The sequence below is a fragment of the Varanus komodoensis genome, unplaced genomic scaffold, assembly GCF_004798865.1.
Source record: "Varanus komodoensis strain SLA01 unplaced genomic scaffold, ASM479886v1 scaffold4, whole genome shotgun sequence".
NCBI lineage: Eukaryota > Metazoa > Chordata > Lepidosauria > Squamata > Varanidae > Varanus > Varanus komodoensis.
In genome coordinates, this window is record NW_025335941.1 from 11,180,812 (window position 1) to 11,197,807 (window position 16,996).

Genomic DNA, 16,996 nt, shown 5'->3' on the forward strand with positions numbered 1-16,996 from the left:
GGTTGTTGATGAAAATACCTTCTTTTGCTGGTATTTAAGCAGCAAGACCATTCATTCATTCATTCATTCATTCATTCAAAGTTTTTCTATGCCGTCCCATTACTAAAAGTTTCTGGACGGCTTACAACATTTTCTTATTTAGCTATTTTGTTGAAACTTGTCCCCTGGAATGGAACAGCAAGCCTTTCTCTGGACAGTCTGTTTTGTTATTAACACAAGTTCAACTAAGAAACAAGCAAGGCTCTTGTTGATTCTTATTCTGGAGGACTTAGCACAATCATTACATCTGTGTTGTTTGATTTTGACTTTGTACCTCCACTCTGCCTAGGACATAGCAATCATGGATGACCACCAGAGGGAGGAGTTCATTGGCAAGATTGGAATCTCTTCAGAGGAAAATGATGAAAACTCAGATGGGAGTGTGGACTCTGAGCCTCACAAGTATAGCTGCAAAAGGTGCCAGGTAGTTTTACTCCTTTCAAACATTTTGTGGTGGGGCAGGGTCATTTGGAGAGTTGCCATGAGAAAGATCGAAAATATTCAGCCGTGTTAGTCCAGAGATCTCTGTCTGTTCTGCTCTGCATATTGGTCCTGCACACAAAGGCCGTAGCATTCATCTCAGTGGAAAGAGAAGATCTGCACATGGAAAAAATGCACTTAATGAAAACCTGGTTCCTCCATTGAAATAAACAGGATAGATGCTGCAGACTGGAAATCTCCATTTGTATATTTTAATTTTTCCATATAAGATCATGGGGGGTATTTATGTGTGATTAAAAATTTAGGGATTTTTTGCCTTCAATTCTGTGGGCGGCTAACCTGGAGCCTTAACCCACAGACTGACAAGTCCCTGAGAGTGTTCCAAATCCTTACAGACTTATGGAAGAACATATGGGACATGTTGGTGCTTCCAAAGTGTCCGAACACCATCATAGTGCAGATTTCAATAATAAAGAATTATAATTCCTATTCCAGCTCAGCACCAACTCCTCAAATTTTTTGCTGCCTGAGTTAATGTATTGCATGCTAAATAATTTCTGGATAAAATCCAGAATTAATTTGGTAGAATTTTTGTTTTCACAAATGAAAACAGCATTAATAAGCTAAACAAGAGTTAGTCATAAGAGTTACGACTATTACAATAATTGATACACGTAGCACATAATGTTACAGATGAAATTACAAGATGATATCTTAGATTACCAAGGCAAGTTGAGACAATTCTGTTTGTCTGGTATGATGTATAATACATTTATTAATAACTATAACAAAGAAATTTACTTAAGTTTAGATAAATATTATTATAATGTTTTTAAGGGGGAAATCTGACCTTGAAATACCATTTAGGACTGAGTCAGAGAAGAATTGTTGAGTGGAGAGCAATGGTAGCAACAGGAGGCAAGAAAGGAAAGAAGAATACTGATATGTCCAAGGCACTTTTTAGCCTGTAACAGATTCTGTTTTCATGTTTTCATATCTTTTTCAATGAACCAACAAGGTAGAATGACTACTGTTTACTTTGTAAGTAATTAAATGGGGTTTTTTGCTTAGGCCATGGCAGCAAATAAAACAAATGGCATTGGGTTTGGCTCTAAACATGCCCTTCTGTGAACAGTCTGTGACACAACAGAAGCTCCCACTGAAAGAAGCAGCAAGTCAGTTTTTATGAGTTCCCTCTTTGGCTCCCAGTGCCACCTCCAGTGCTGTCACTGAGAACTCCCAATCTTCTGGCTTTTCAAGGGGCTACAGGGAAAAGAAGAACTAATGGAAGTCACTTCTCGACTCTTCCTTCCAGCATGGTGTCACTGCTCAGTTCAAGTCTAGGTCCAACACAGCATATTGTATTCTGAGTATCAAAGGTTCTTAAATGGAATATCAAGGCACTTCCTTTAAAAAAAAAAAAGTGGAAGCATTAAAGTTCACAGATCTGTAGAATGTAGGTCTCCACTTGCCATCGATCTGAAGGGTTTCATGTCAGTTTAATTTGTTTCAGACTGCTGCATTTTGCTCACAGCTTTGTTAAAACGTCCTGCCTTCAGAATACCTCTCAATTTTACAAATGTGGGTGGATTGTGAAGGCTCTTTTGCCAGACATAGACTATGCTGCTGCCACTTCATGCCATTAGAGTGGTATGGTGGATAATAGGAATTATTATCGAGTTGTCATCAATCTGCTAATAAATGTTTCAGTGTGTATAAGACATTTTTGTACTAGCCAGAATCTTCCTGAAATTGCTAATTTAGTGTATGCTAAAGTTCCGTCTTCCATGGAATGGAAGACAGCATTGTGCGTGTGGTGGTGCTGGGGGGGTCCCAAATTCTCTTTATTTCTGTTATTCTAGAAGTCTGATAATTCAAATGGTTATGTGATATTCAGCCCAGCCACATCTGTGGCCACTGTTTCTTCACCCTTGTTGCCAAGTCCCAATGTTGCAGAGAAGGCTGAAGCCATGAATGCAGAATCTCCCAGTCAGGGTCAGCAGTCTAGATGCAGAAATCCTTTGCTGTCTTCTCTACCGGTACCACACAGACTTTTCTGTTCCTAGGTCTGGTGTATGCTTTTATTTCAGTTCGACTTTTTTCTTGGTGCCTGTCCTCAGATCCTTACTATTTCAGGTCATTGCCAATTTTATCCTATTTCTTTTAGTCCCTGTGTATCTCGAGAGCTTCCCAAGCACTTCTTCCTCCCTTTCCCTGAAACATGCAGCACCTTTTCATCTTAAGTGCTGTGAAGTTTCTTTAGAACACCCTTATTGTCTCATAATTCCTAATTCCTCTTGCCTCTATACCTACACTTCTTCCAGATTCTTCTTTCATTCAGTTGCTTACTCTGCTCCTTCTGCCTTTTTCGCTATGGAATCCTTCTACCTTAGCCATCTATTTGAGGAGTATCCCAGCCAAACTGGCAGTGTTTCCTTCCACCACAGATGCTAGACGACAGTGTAATGTGTGTATATGTCAATATTAGCTCCATAACCCTAAACCCCAGGCCTTGGGCCATGTTGGGGAGACTTGACTTCAGGAAGATGGACCTAGTATCCTGGGCTAGCCTGTATGAGAGAAGAATGAATGCTGGAATTCGTATGAGCAAAAGGTCATGGATATCTCCCTTTAAAGAGATTAGGCAAAACAACCCTGCAAGGAGGATGACCCATTGTCGTGAGACACCTGGAAATTGCCAAGATTACCTGATGCAGCAACAGTTTTGTTCCCCAGCCACTGAACATTCTGTTCTGTCAAATGAATTCTGCAAACTGTAGCAGAGACTTCACCTTGTCCAACACGACAGTGTTTCTGATTGTTGGCTATTTTTGCTGGGTATCCCGAAGTTGCATTAGCCTGTTTCTCAGTGTGTGTCCCGCTCTGCCCGGTGTAGTGCATTCACTATTGTTTCATTCTTCAGTTGACGTTTGGCCGAGGAAAAGAGTACTTGAAACACATCATGGAAGTTCACAAGGAGAAGGGCTATGGCTGTAGCATCTGCAATAGACGCTTTGCCTTGAAGGCAACTTACCACGCACACATGGTCATTCATCGGGAGAACTTGCCTGATCCCAATGTGCAGAAGTAAGCAGACATGTCTGACCAAACTAAATCAGTTCTGGCAGCTGTGTGTGAGTAAATCGCACTGACCTCTGTATAGCCTGTACATGAGAAAGTGTAGGCAGGATCGCAACCTGAGAAGCGATTCTCAGAGACAGCGAGGAACGCTTAGCTCAGAGCTGTTGGGAGCAGGCCTGAGGGGAAGGAGTGACTGAGGGGAAGTAGCTCTCCAGATGTTGTTGACCTGTAACTTCCATCATCCCTGACTGCTTCTCATGCTGACTAGGGCGATGTAGTTGGAGTACAACATGGTCCCTAGGGCACACTGGCACAAAGCTTCTCCTCATAATGTGTTGGCCTTGGGAAAGTAGTTTTAGGTGCTTTCGCACATGCCTTCCAGAGGCAGCAGCCTGTTTCCCCTTCCCCGCTTTGTGGGGAGGATGCAGATTTCAAATGTGATAATCACAGTAATGGCAGCAAAACAAGTTAGGTAGTGCCTCTTCACAAGTTATACGGCACTATTAAGACTGTGCAAGCACAGGCTTATGCTTCAGATGATATCTTGTGTGTGAGATCTGGGAGAAAAAGAATGAGAAATAGCAGCTGCTACTTCCAGGGCACATGTATGAACTCGTCTGTTTTGGTTTAGTCCCAGTTTATCTCCTCTGCAATAGGAATGCTCTTACCTCACAGGAATTTGTAAGGGAAAATGCCAGCATGAGAAAGTTTAACAAGAGAGGTATATGGTTAGCATGTGTTTTCTTAATATGTATTCATTTATTACATTTCTGTCTGATCCAATAACCAAAGATTGATGGTAGTTCACAATATCTAATATCTCAAGGCTGAAAAATATGCCTATAACAAATGTTAAAACTATAAATCCATACAGAACATAAAATTCCTGAACACCATATAAAGCAAAATGCAGTGCTCATTTGTAGTCTGCAAAAAAATTTAGAACAAAAATCTTGAATCTATGAGTCCATGTGGGAGCTCTTCTGGTAGATAAATGGGCTGCAACACAGCTAAATTTTCTGCATAATTCCAAGTGACGGTGGTACTATTTCAAAAATTCATTGAATTCTTTTCAAAGAAGAGTACACAATTGAGCATATAGATTTTCAGTTAATCAGAAAAGGATGTTACTAGCTGATCTTTATTTCCTATTTTAGATATATCCATCCATGTGAAATCTGTGGAAGGATTTTTAACAGCATAGGGAATTTAGAACGGCATAAACTTATTCATACAGGTAGACTTGTTTTATTACTGTTCTCTTAATAACAAAGATTTTGTTCTTCTGCTGCTTTTTAATTCTGTGATTAAATTCTGTGTGTCGGGAAAATAGATTGTAATGACTTATTCTGTGTTGAGAAAATTCTTCTAAAAATCCCCTGATTTCCTGGGTGGGGGGAATGGGTGGGATCCTTCAAGATGTTCACAAGTCCATTAATCTGCCCTCCAGACCTTTTGGCCACAGTTTTCAAGTTCCTTTACCATCGATTGTGCTAAGATTGAGAGGTGCTGTAGGTCAAAACATCTGAAGGGCCATGAGTTGACCACCCTGGCATAGAGATGGCACAATAGGCACAATTTGCCAGAAGACCCCACCCTGCTGCACTTCGCACATTGTGTTGTGCATTGCTTGGCTCTTTCCACACCACTCCTCTCTTCACTGTGGTTGCTGCCCTCTTAGCAAGGAGCAGTGATGAGATAACTTAGGATGGGCAGAGCTAGACAGGAGTTTGGGAAAAATAAACGCTGCCTCATCCCTTGCTGGAGGAGGTGAGGAAACTGGCTGGCCGCCTCTTCCCCAGCCCCTGCCTTAATGGGTGGGGGTTTCCCAGCCCTCTCAGCCAGAAGGATGTCTTAGTCACTTCTGTAACCTCCCACTGCAGGACTCAATTTAGCCTCCCAGTTTCCAGTTGTATCCTTCAGTCACTCTAATATTGTTTTTCTCCATATCTCTCTTGTTCCTCCCTTCCTTTCTGGTTTTGCTTTTTTGCCAAACCTTTTGTTATTTATCACACTTTACAACCTTTTTGACAGCAGTCAGAGAATCCTTTGCATTACAGTTAACCTTAACTTTTCTGTTTCTATTCTATTTCACATATTTTCTTAAAACACTTTGGTTTTAGAGTGGGATGGCTGGCTGCTTTGTAAAAATGCTGAAAGGGGTAAATTGGGGCTTTAAAAAAACTTGCATGTAAAACAGAGACTTCCCTTCTCGGACCTTTGTTCAAGTAACAATTTCCTTCTCTTCCCTTTTCTTTTTTAAAGGTGTGAAAAGCCATGCTTGTGAACAGTGTGGTAAGTCGTTTGCAAGGAAGGATATGCTAAAAGAACACATGAGAGTTCATGACAATATCCGAGAATATCTGTGTGCAGAGTGTGGTAAAGGTATGAGTATCCCCTTATTTCTCTAAAGAACTGTAGTGCTCCATGAAAAATACTACTTTCATAATATGAATCTTCATTGACCATCAGCAAGCCCTTCATATGCATGACCAAAGCTGGCAGCTTTTTTCTTCATTGGTTCTCCATATGCTTCTGGAAGGGTAGATCAGTGATACAGTAGAAAATTTAGCATTGCTGCCGCTGACGCATTATTTACTCTGCCCCTCTCAGGAGTACCGGGTTTGTCACAAAATCAGAGGTAACATGCTGTTCACTTGGCATCACTGATCTGTGAACATCTTTGACAGTAGAGATATTTCCCTTGTACACCACATCAGTTACAGCGACTGCTTATTACGGAGCCTCATTTTGTTATGCACCATCTCCCAAAAAGTTTTTAAAAATGGTGGGATACTTATGCTGTCAGACTAAGACCAGGAATACCTAGGTTCAAATCCCCACTCAGGAAGAAAACACTCACTGGGTGACCTCATTGTGAGGATGCAAGGAAGGAGGGGACCACATGTGTAGTGCTGAGAATGAGAGGACTGATTGTTCTTGGTGCAGATACCCAACTCACGACAATCTGGGCTCATCAGAAGAGCAGGGGAGGCAGAGGGGACCTGGGAATATGGAGCTCCAGACTCTGAGATGAAAGAAGCTGGGCTGTTTATCTCAAGCCCATCCTCCCTAAATGTTCAGGAGCCTCTGAGAATAGTCAAGATGCCCAGACAAACGCAGTATGACTCTTGACCCTATGATGTGGCTTCAAGAGAGGAGAGCTGGCAAACTATTTATTTTTTATTTATTTATTAAAACATTTTTATGCCGCCCCATTCGCCGAAGCCTTCGGGCGGCTTACAACAGTAAGATCTCTGATATTTTAATTAAGCAATTCATCAGAATATTTAAAGATATTCAGATGTAGTTGCATCCTATATGCAAGGTGGCTTACCGATCTTTGGACTGCATGATTTTTTTTAATCAAAAAACTTAACCCTTGTCATCAGAAGAGCATCTACTGCCCTGCATTTTGTGTGTTTGCATCAACATGATGAGCTTATTTGCTTGAGTTTTCCACAGCTATTTGCTCTGCACGCTGCTGTCTGGCATGCATTCTGAATGTTCCTGCCTTGCAGTGGTGTGTTTAGACAAGACGGCCTTATGCTCCTTTGCCATTCAGTGATCGTTTTCTGCTTCAGCTGAATTCCACAGAGCTGGCTTAAATGCTGCTTCTAGGCTGTATCTTAAAAAACGACAACTGAATGAACAGAATCCCTTAAATAAATGCACTTACATGCAAACACATGCGTTTTGAAAGTCCACTTAGGTTTTTTATTGTCCTCCATCATAGGTCTTTTGAAAACTTTTATACAGACTGACTGTAGTTCAAAAGGTATTTTTCAGCCAAAATGTACAAAATGGCTTTTACTCCTTTTCTCTTTGAGAGGACCATTGGCTCAAACCTTTGCATGCTCAGCAACTTTTTCCTTGTGTGAGGCTTATGCAAAGAGTGTTGAAAGGCTTTCCCCATGATGCTTTAATCTCAGCTTTATTCTTTGCAGGCATGAAAACAAAACATGCGCTGCGCCACCACATGAAGCTTCATAAAGGGATAAAGGAGTATGAATGCACTGAGTGCCATCGGAAATTTGCACAGAAAGTCAACATGCTTAAGCACTACAAAAGGCATACAGGTGAGCACCATGGACAGGAGGTATACAACTTTGGCAGGGTGAACCAGATTGTCTGCAAGTCGGTAAGACATGGGTAGGAACCTTTGGGGCCATGGATATATTTATTTGTTTTTTGGTGCCAGGCCAAGACCTTTTTATTTAAACAATATTTTAATAACTGTTAATATTATTTATTGGTTTTAATTCTACAGCCAGGGTGAATCTGGATTTTATTTTATATGTACTATTTATATGCTTGTTTATTTATTGTATTGGAAGCCGTCCCGAGGCTCATGCGAATGGGACGGCATACAAAAACTCCAAACAAACAAACAAACAAACAAACAAACATATTTGTCAGTTTGGGACCTTGCATGAAATGGCTGCTAAGGGAGGCATGTCGAAGGACAACTGCACTGCCCAGACAACTGGCTGCAAGGGAGAGATAGGGTCTAAGTCCCACTCATTTGAAGCTACAGCTTTCAGCACCAACAGGGATCCATTGCACAGTAATCCCAGCTACTAGTATTTTTTTTAAATGGGCTACCAAGAAGAGTTCCCAGAGCATGGCTTGATGCCCACGGATACCATGCTGCTTCCCTCTGCAAAAAGGGAATGTCCTGCTCTTTCCTAGGAAATTCAAGTGACATCTGTTACTTCTTACAGCCCAGTCTTATGCACATTTGCTTAGGAACAGCTTCTTTCTATAAATTCGATTTTATTTATCTCCATGACAACTGAAAGCTTAATTTTCAGTCTGAATATAAAGGCTGTGGTTCTTAGAGAAGTATGCATAGCAGCAGTCTGACAGGGAACTTTCTCTCTAGTGGCGCCCATATGGTGGAATGCCCTCTCTCTTGACATGTGCAAGGAAGCAACTATGGCATGTGTTAGGCACTGCCAGCTAAAGCCCTACCTGTTTCCTGACTGATTATGCCTCCCAGTTTGTTCATTGTTACTTTCCAATTTTGAACATGTTTTAACTGGATGTTGTGTGTTTTAGAATTTTACATTTTAATCACTTTGAGATGCTCCTTAGGACACAACCTACACTATGAACAAGCCACAGTACACTCAACAAATGTTTAGGCTCACCATGGCTTGCCCCCACTCCCTCTCCATTAGTCCTAAAGCCTTATCTGGTCAATGTGTAGCTAAATGCCTGCTATGAAATCAGGCAGCATCCATGAACATTGACAAAACCAGGCTGCACATGCATGACTATCCTGTGATTTGACAGCCATCAGATTTTCTCAGGATGGGGTGGGGGGTTGACAGGAATATATACAGATTTGGGCTCCATATGTCTCTGTCTAAAAACTTGAGTTTAACTCTGTCAGAAACCTAGATGCTCAGGAAAAGATAGAAAAGATGAAGGACACTGAGAACTGTGAAGACCAGACTTAGAATATAGGGGGACTTGCCACCACCTCTCACAAGCAAAGAGCTCGTCACAGCTTTGCTTTATTTTTGATGGTTTGCCACTTAACAATTGTTGGTGCTTCTGACAGGCTATAGTACCCCTCCTTTCCTGCCCCAGTCCTTTGCAGTGGTATGCAAATTAGTTTATATGCAATGTCATGACATTAATTTTCTTGTGTGTTAACTACTCCACTTGCTCTCTTTGATAGCTGAAACATTAAAGGAAATTAATCAGGCATATTGGACAGGCAAAAGCAGAAGAGCATGCAAATATAAAAACAGTAACAATCATGAACATGTTCTGCATACTCTTGAAGCATTGTTGTTATTTATTTAAGGTGACTAAACCCTCTAAAGTGCCATTGGGCATTGGTCACTGGCAAGGGAGCTTCACAAAAAGTAAGGCACCAGACGCAGAATGGATGACAAGACAACCCAGCATGCCTGGAGGCACATGGCGGATTGTTACGCAAACCCAGTCATTGTCCATTAATTTATAAACTGATTGAGTAAATAAAGTGAGGGGAACTTTCGTTATTTACCGGCTTCAACCCCTTTAACAAAAATTCCCAGTTCCCTGATGAATAGATGACAGCATGTAGCAAAGTCACACAAACTGAGGTTGATGCAAGCACATTATTAGCGTTTTTTTTTTCAGTCATCTTCATGTAATTTTGCTCAGCATCTTTCATGTTACAGCAAGCAAAGTACTGCTAACAGGAATGGAATGGCTAATTAAGAAATTGTCAATAAAGACAACATCTGCATTCTTAAAATACGTAAACTGTGGAGTGGGAATTCTTAGTGCTTATAACCTGAATGGTAGATATCATTGCTCCAAGAATTGCCATAAAGTGGCCTTTGTCAGTGAATTCCATTTTATGAACTTCTACAAATGTTAACAATAACTTGGGGGAACCTTTCACAGGCTTCTTGGCTTATGTGAATACAAGTCTCTCCTAGTGGAAATTATATTTATTTTTTGAATAAGATTTTCCTCTGTCCTCTCAGCTTATGCCAAAGTCTTTATTTTTTTTATTTAAAAGATTTAATGTGACACAAGAGTTACTTCATTTGCCATAAAGTTCTTCATAAAGTTTTGGTACTTAACATAATTTCTAATCAGCAGGGATCAAAGATTTCATGTGTGAGCTCTGCGGGAAGACCTTTAGCGAGAGGAATACAATGGAGACCCATAAACTAATTCACACAGGTAAATGCCTGGCAGAACTACATGACATTCATCTTAAAAATGTGTTTAACCTATAAAGCCAAGATTTCAGATAATTTGGGTCTTCCCAGTTGTGAGGTCTTCTCAATTTTATTATACTTAAGGTGGAAGCTACAGAGTGTGGGCCTGGAGCCCATACATTTGGCTCTAGCAAATGTATTCCTTCTTGAGATTCTTGAATGCAGTCCAAGATACCTTCCCTTCCTTCCTAGGCTAAAATGAAGGAGTGACCAGAAGTCCTTTGTGGCTCTAGCCTCTCTGCTCTGTGGTTTATCTGTCAGGAGCTGCCAGTCCACACGTGGTTGCCCACCTCTGCCTTGTGCTATAACAAGCTTGTTAGTCGTGAAGGTACCACGGGACTACTTCTTTCTCTGTCAAATAGCAAATCATGCTCTTTCATGTCAGTTTATTCAAGATAGCTCAAAAATTTGAGAGGGTGCTAAAATGTGCATTTCTCCAGCAAGCGACATAGACTCTGTCGATAAGATGACTCATGGCCCTGATTTTGTTAGCCCGAATAACAAATGGCAAGTTCACTCTGATAGTAGCCTTGCAAATTTCACATTTCTCCCTTATCACTGGCATCCCTTTGCTCTGTTCCAGTCCAACTTAATCAGTGAATATGTGTCTCCTGCCTATAAAAGTATAACACATTTCCTCCAAATTAGTTTTTTAAAATAATTTGACTTTTAAAAATTCTGACTGAAATGCCAGGGTTGTAATATAAACATGGCCCTACTTGAGGAAAAATACTAAGTTTCTTGTTTTACTTGTTCCTAGTGGGGAAGCAGTGGACATGCTCTGTGTGTGATAAAAAGTATGTCACAGATTACATGCTTCAGAAGCACATCCAGCTGACTCATGATAAGGTGGAAGCCCAGAGTTGTCAGCTCTGTGGGACAAAGGTATCTACGAGAGCTTCCATGAGTCGACACATGAGGCGAAAGCACCCAGAGGTGAGCATAGTGGCGAACAGTTCAGGGTTTCAGCTGGCTTCCCAGTGAGATGTATTACTGAATTTGGTTTTGGTGCATGGAAGTCTCAGTGAAGGCAGTAAACTGGGCTGGGCTGTTCCTTCATGGGAGCCATACAGAAGGGTTTTGTATTACCTGATTTAAAATAAAGCCAACCACATGCTGTTATATATTAAGGTAACTGTCCCTTGTCCTTGATTGTAGAGTAATGCTGTTTGGGCACGCTATTCCTGAATGTCTACATTTATTTCCAGGTGCTTTCAGTTAGGATTGATGACTTGGACCAGCTCTCAGAGACCACTACTGTGGATGCCTCTTCTATAGGAATTGTGCAGGTAAAGTACAAACGGCCAAATAAGAAATCTTTGTGCAACCTCAACTTTTCCTATTATATATTATTGGTTGCTTCCATAAATTACAAAAGAGGTGGATGAATTGCAGCATATGAGGATTACTATCCTGAGCATTCTAGGTTTTATTTTATAGTGTACACTTCTAATCCTCATGTAGCAATACCTTTTAAAAATGCAGTAGCAAACCTTGTTGATGTAGCTTTGGTACAAAATAAGTTATCCACTCTGACACACTGTTTTACTAATTGATGACTATTTATTAAAAGTAAAAGTATACACATAAACCATGTGATAAATTTCATGATTTTAAATTCAGTAAGCTATTGACACATTTTTTGTACACCACCCACGACTCCCAAAGATTGAAAATGCATTCCAACTACTTCAGACCAAAGGTCATTTGCAGCCATTCCTTGGAAAGATCCATATGGAATTCAGTTGCATGAAATTAGAAAAGAGTCTTGTGGCATCTTGAGATTAATAGTTGCGTTATGTCACACCATTTCATGGATTTAAAGCCCATTTTACCAGATGCCTGAAGTCTTATCCCTGAATGACAGACATGCATCAGTATAGGTGAAAAAGAAATATAAAGGCCATGGAAGGCCATGAAATGCAAGAGGGAATTCTGTGACATTTCTATGTATTTTGTGTTGTTGTTGTTGTTAGTCGCGAAGTCGTGTCCGACCCATCGCGACCCCATGGACAAAATTCCTCCAGGCATGTATTTTGTATATACGTATAAGTTCAGTCCTCACTCAGAACTGCAGTAATTACTGATAATTTGGTCATTCAAGCAGTGTTGTGCCAATTTAACACAAGTAGCATGAGAGAGAGGCATTTTTTTAATTGGGCCCTAAACAAAGAGAATCAAACCTGCTGATAATTTTTTAATCCAGCAATTTCAGCCTGGAGTTTATTCTTGAGGTTCTTTTGTGAAAGAAAAGTAAATGTTGAAGAGGATCAGTGACATTGCATTTATTGAAAATTCTGTCCTTATAGTCAGACCTAGCCCTGGAACAGGGAGAGTTACCTGAAGGCAAACACATGAAATCTCATAAACGTGGCCACAAACGAAAACATAAGTCTGGTGAAGAGGAGGAAACCCAAGTGCCTGAGGATTCTGCTTTCAGTGAATATACGGAAAAAGAAGTGGAATTCACAGGGAATGTTGGTGATGAAACCAATTCAGCTGTACAAAGCATTCAGCAGGTGAGCACCATGTACAAAGGAAGGGGAGAATAAAAGTGATTGTAGATGCTGGGAATATTACAAGGGATTTTAATAAGCATATGGAGTTTGCAGTAGGGTAGCTACGTAAGAATTTGTGAAATGCTTGGTGTTGTTGATCTGATGGGAGAGACCATTCACTGCTGAAAGCATCTGGACTTTCTTCAGTGGGGAAAAGTCTACACACAGCAAAATCAGTTCCTGGAGTGTGTGCAGAATGGAATATCCAGTTGGCTTCACCGCTGGAAACAAAATTATATCAGTGGGTGTAGCCATGCCTCCTCTTTGTCATTCGCCCATGGAGGGCTGGATGAGGAATCATCTGTACCCCACCTGTCTTATTTTGGTTACCTGTTCTGTAATCATGTTCATCTCAAACTTTTGCAGGACACATGCCTGACAATGTTCCATTATGTTCTGAGCTTCTTTCCTCCATCTGATGCACTGGTTCTCACCAGCAGAAACCGCTAACCAAGTTGACTGTCACTCACAGCACATGTTTCTGCAACAAACATTTATTTGATCATTGCAGCCTTTGTAAATGTTGGTTTTCAATTCTCTCTCTCCTCAGGTGGTGGTAACCCTTGGAGACCCCAGTGTTGCCACGCCTTCTAGCTCTGTTGGTCTGACCAATATCAGTGTTACTCCAATCACAACAGCAGCTGGGACCCAGTTTACAAATCTACAGCCTGTGGCTGTGGGCCACCTCGCCACTCCAGAACGCCAGTTACAGCTAGACAATTCCATTCTCACCGTGACCTTTGACACAGTCACTGGGTCTGCCATGTTGCACGGTAATCGCCAGAACGATATCCAGATCCAGTCCCAGCCAGAGGCAACAAACCCTCAGTCAGTCGCCCATTTTATAAACCTGACAACTCTGGTGAACTCCATTGCTCCACTGGGAAGCCAGATATCGGAACAGCACCCCTTAACATGGAGGGCAGTGCCTCAAGGCGATGTCTTGCAGACTCAGGCCCAGCCAGCACAACCGCCGACAGGCCAGCAACAGGTTCAAACCGAGCAGCAACAGCAGATGTACAGCTACTAACTTAGAGCCTGCAAGAAGTTGCCAAACTGTGAATGGGCTTGTGGGAGCCTATCGGACACATTGTAAGCTGAATCAATGGCTGGAAACCAAACCATGTTGGAAGAGGCTGTATAATGATATTGGCCCTGCAGTTTGAAATTCAGGGGCCTTGAGAATCGTGTGCAGATACTCAAAAGTATGGGTAGCTTCAGCTCAAAATAGTTGACCAGGGCTAGTGACAATTCTGGGGTCTCAAAGGAGTCATGATACTCTTGACTTGGGACAGTGGGGGGAAAGAAGTAATAAACACAACTACAAGTGTCTTCAAAATGTTTGTAAGCTGTCCAGAGACACATAGTGATTGGACGGGTTAGAAATATCCCAAATAAAAATAAAATAATGAAATGAAATAAAATCATTGGGCAAGAATATTTATAGTGTAAAGCTCGCGGTCAGCCACGATTTGTTAGACTGGCTGTGGTCTGTAAGAGCATAACTGAGTGAAAAAGAAGTGTTTCGTTTTCTCTTTCTTAGACCAGTTCTGTATCTACTGGAACTTATGGAAAAATCAGTGGGTGGCAGTAAGGTGGGAAATAGTTTGTGATGTGAAATGTCCCTCATTTCATGCATCTTCCATTATGGTGGTGGGGAAAGCACACTAGCAGTCAGATGATGTGGTGTGCAGCTTGAAATACATAGCCAGCCTGATATTAGAGCAACATTGATGGTTTTCTACCTAGTCAGTTTAAAACTCAAAGCAAGCTTGTTGTGAAATAAATCCCTAATGTGATCATAGAACCCTTTACAGAAATGCTTGTCAATTAAATTTTATGTTTAGCTAATAGGCCTGAGGAGCCATTCTTCCCATTGAAATTGAGTTTCCCACTTGGCTGTTCTTTCACTAATTAGACTTCTATCATGTCATCAATATTTGTGGTGGGATTCAGATAAGTCATTCTTCCATAGTGCCCTTTGTAATTCTCTCAATGTTCTTGGTGAATATTTGACAATTCAGGGACATTTTGTAAGCTGACCGTGTATCTTTTCATTTCCCTTTTTGTAATAATTGATACATGGATTCTGCTGAGGAAAAAAGTAAAATGCACAGTAACATACTCCCTGGGTGCAAATAGTGTAATAATACCCATTGTAGGCTATGTTGACCACAAGAAGGCAGCTTGTGCTAATGGTAATGAAAAACACTGATTGAGCAAAGAAGGTAGGAAGTTGTAGAGCGGTTGCATCATCTGAAGGGGGCACCAGTGTACCTTTTGTTTGCCATGTCTGGCATAAATTCCAGTTCAGTCTGCTATGAAATGGCTAATGTTGTCCTCTTAAAATAAAGGAGAGCAGTCCAGCATCTGATAAAGAATAATGAATAAAAGTTTCTCTTGCCTTTGCATTTGTGAACAGTAATTTTTCCTAGCCAAGTGTTGAAGAAAATGCATTTGGACAACGGTGTGCCGTATACATTGAAAAGTTCTTCACAGCTACTTTTGACAGTGAATGGATGTTGATATTGACAAGCCTCTTTTTTAACACAGTAGGTATACTTATGAATGTTTGGATTACAAAAATGCATCTTGGAATGAGGTAGCGCTAAGTCTGCATAAGCAGCAAGTGCAGAAAGTGTGCGTATTCCAGCTTGGGACAACCAGCCAGCTGACCTGTCTTCCAAGGCACTCTATTCTTTTCTCTCCCCCCTAGTTTTGTATTCCCACCCACCCTCCATTCCGTATTCCACGATAACTAAGGCCACATTGAACCGTTTTCAGTCTGCTCTTTCTTAAGACTACCCTCCCCTTAAAGATAGTTTGTACTTCTATAAATCAGGGGCCTTCCCCAACCCAGCAGATATTGTGTGATTTTGGCTACAGAGAGTGGGCTCACTGTTAGTGTACAGGAGTTCTAGCTACTGTCATAATTGAGATTGATCTCCAGCTTCCAACCATTCTTCAGATGGTATTTTTTCATTCCCTCTTTTCTAATTAGTATTTAATGTTATAAGCTGCACAGACAGAGCAGGATGTACAACAACACTGTTCCCCTTTGACAGAGGTCACTCCTCTGCCTGTAGAACTTGTAACCGTGCTCATCACTCAACCTCCCATTTCTCATCATCTCCCAGGGCCTCCCATGCTGACCACTTCCACTAACCCTAAGCACCACTGCCTGAGGAATGCAATAATTCCCAAGTGCATATGCCTTTCTGGCTGGCTTTTGTAGACCCCATTAGACTAGGTTCAAGCCATATTTGGCAGGGTGAAAAGAGCAGGGAGTGCCCTCCATTTCACACAGTACTAATGCATTAAATCCGCCTTCCCTGACCTGGTGGCCTTCCAGATACATTTGGAATGCAACACTCAGAATTCCCATCCAGCAGGACCATTGACTGGGGATTCGGGGTGTTGCAGTCCAAGCGTATCTGGAAGGCACAAGGTTGGGGAAGGCCGCATTAAATAAGATTGCTTCAACAAGCAATGTTGGTTGTAATGTACACATGAAAAACTGCACTGTGATAACATTCCATGTGGTTCAGGAACAATGTGCTCCTTATAGCTTGGGGTATACATGCAGGCATACCTTGGAGATATTGCAGGTTTGCTTCCAGACCCCTGCAATGAAGCAAATATTGCAATAAAGCAAGTCATACAAATTTTGTGCTTTCTCAGAGCTTTAAAAGTTACGTTTGCACTATACTGGAGTCTATTAGGAGTCTAATAGCATTAAGTCTAAGAAAAATGTATTTTAAGTTTGCCGTCTTATATGGTTATGGTACGTGGAACCCCAAAATAATTATAATAGTAACAGCAAAGATCACTGATCACAAATCACAATAGCAAATAAAATAATGAGAAAGTTTGAAATATTGTGATAATTACCAAAATGTGAGACAGAGACATGAAGTGAGCAAATGCTGTGGGGGAAATGGTGCCGAGGGACTTGCTCAATGCAGAGTTGCCACGAACCTTCAGTTTGTAAAAAAAGGGCAATATCTGTGAGGCACAACAAAACGAGGTATGCCTGTAAACACACACACACACACACACGCTTACATCAGTCTTGTAAGTTAGACCAGAGTTATCATACTTTGATTTGCCTAGGACCATCTGGGAAATACATTTCTAATCAAGGAG

General features: G+C 41.2%; 1 protein-coding gene across 2 annotated transcripts in view; it reads left to right on the forward strand.

The window, feature by feature from the left end:
* Nucleotides 1-15,261, forward strand: part of PRDM15 (PR/SET domain 15) — a 39,754-nt gene extending 24,493 nt beyond the window's left edge. For both annotated transcript variants that reach the window (XM_044441524.1, XM_044441525.1), the window contains 10 exons: nucleotides 329-463; nucleotides 3,404-3,567; nucleotides 4,719-4,798; nucleotides 5,827-5,946; nucleotides 7,509-7,640; nucleotides 10,168-10,254; nucleotides 11,053-11,228; nucleotides 11,501-11,581; nucleotides 12,602-12,811; nucleotides 13,401-15,261. In XM_044441524.1, coding sequence (XP_044297459.1) covers nucleotides 329-463; nucleotides 3,404-3,567; nucleotides 4,719-4,798; nucleotides 5,827-5,946; nucleotides 7,509-7,640; nucleotides 10,168-10,254; nucleotides 11,053-11,228; nucleotides 11,501-11,581; nucleotides 12,602-12,811; nucleotides 13,401-13,880 — 1,665 coding nt within the window. In that variant the 3' untranslated portion in view covers nucleotides 13,881-15,261. The remainder of the gene's footprint in view (nucleotides 1-328; nucleotides 464-3,403; nucleotides 3,568-4,718; nucleotides 4,799-5,826; nucleotides 5,947-7,508; nucleotides 7,641-10,167; nucleotides 10,255-11,052; nucleotides 11,229-11,500; nucleotides 11,582-12,601; nucleotides 12,812-13,400) is intronic.
* Nucleotides 15,262-16,996: the final 1,735 nt, after the last annotated feature.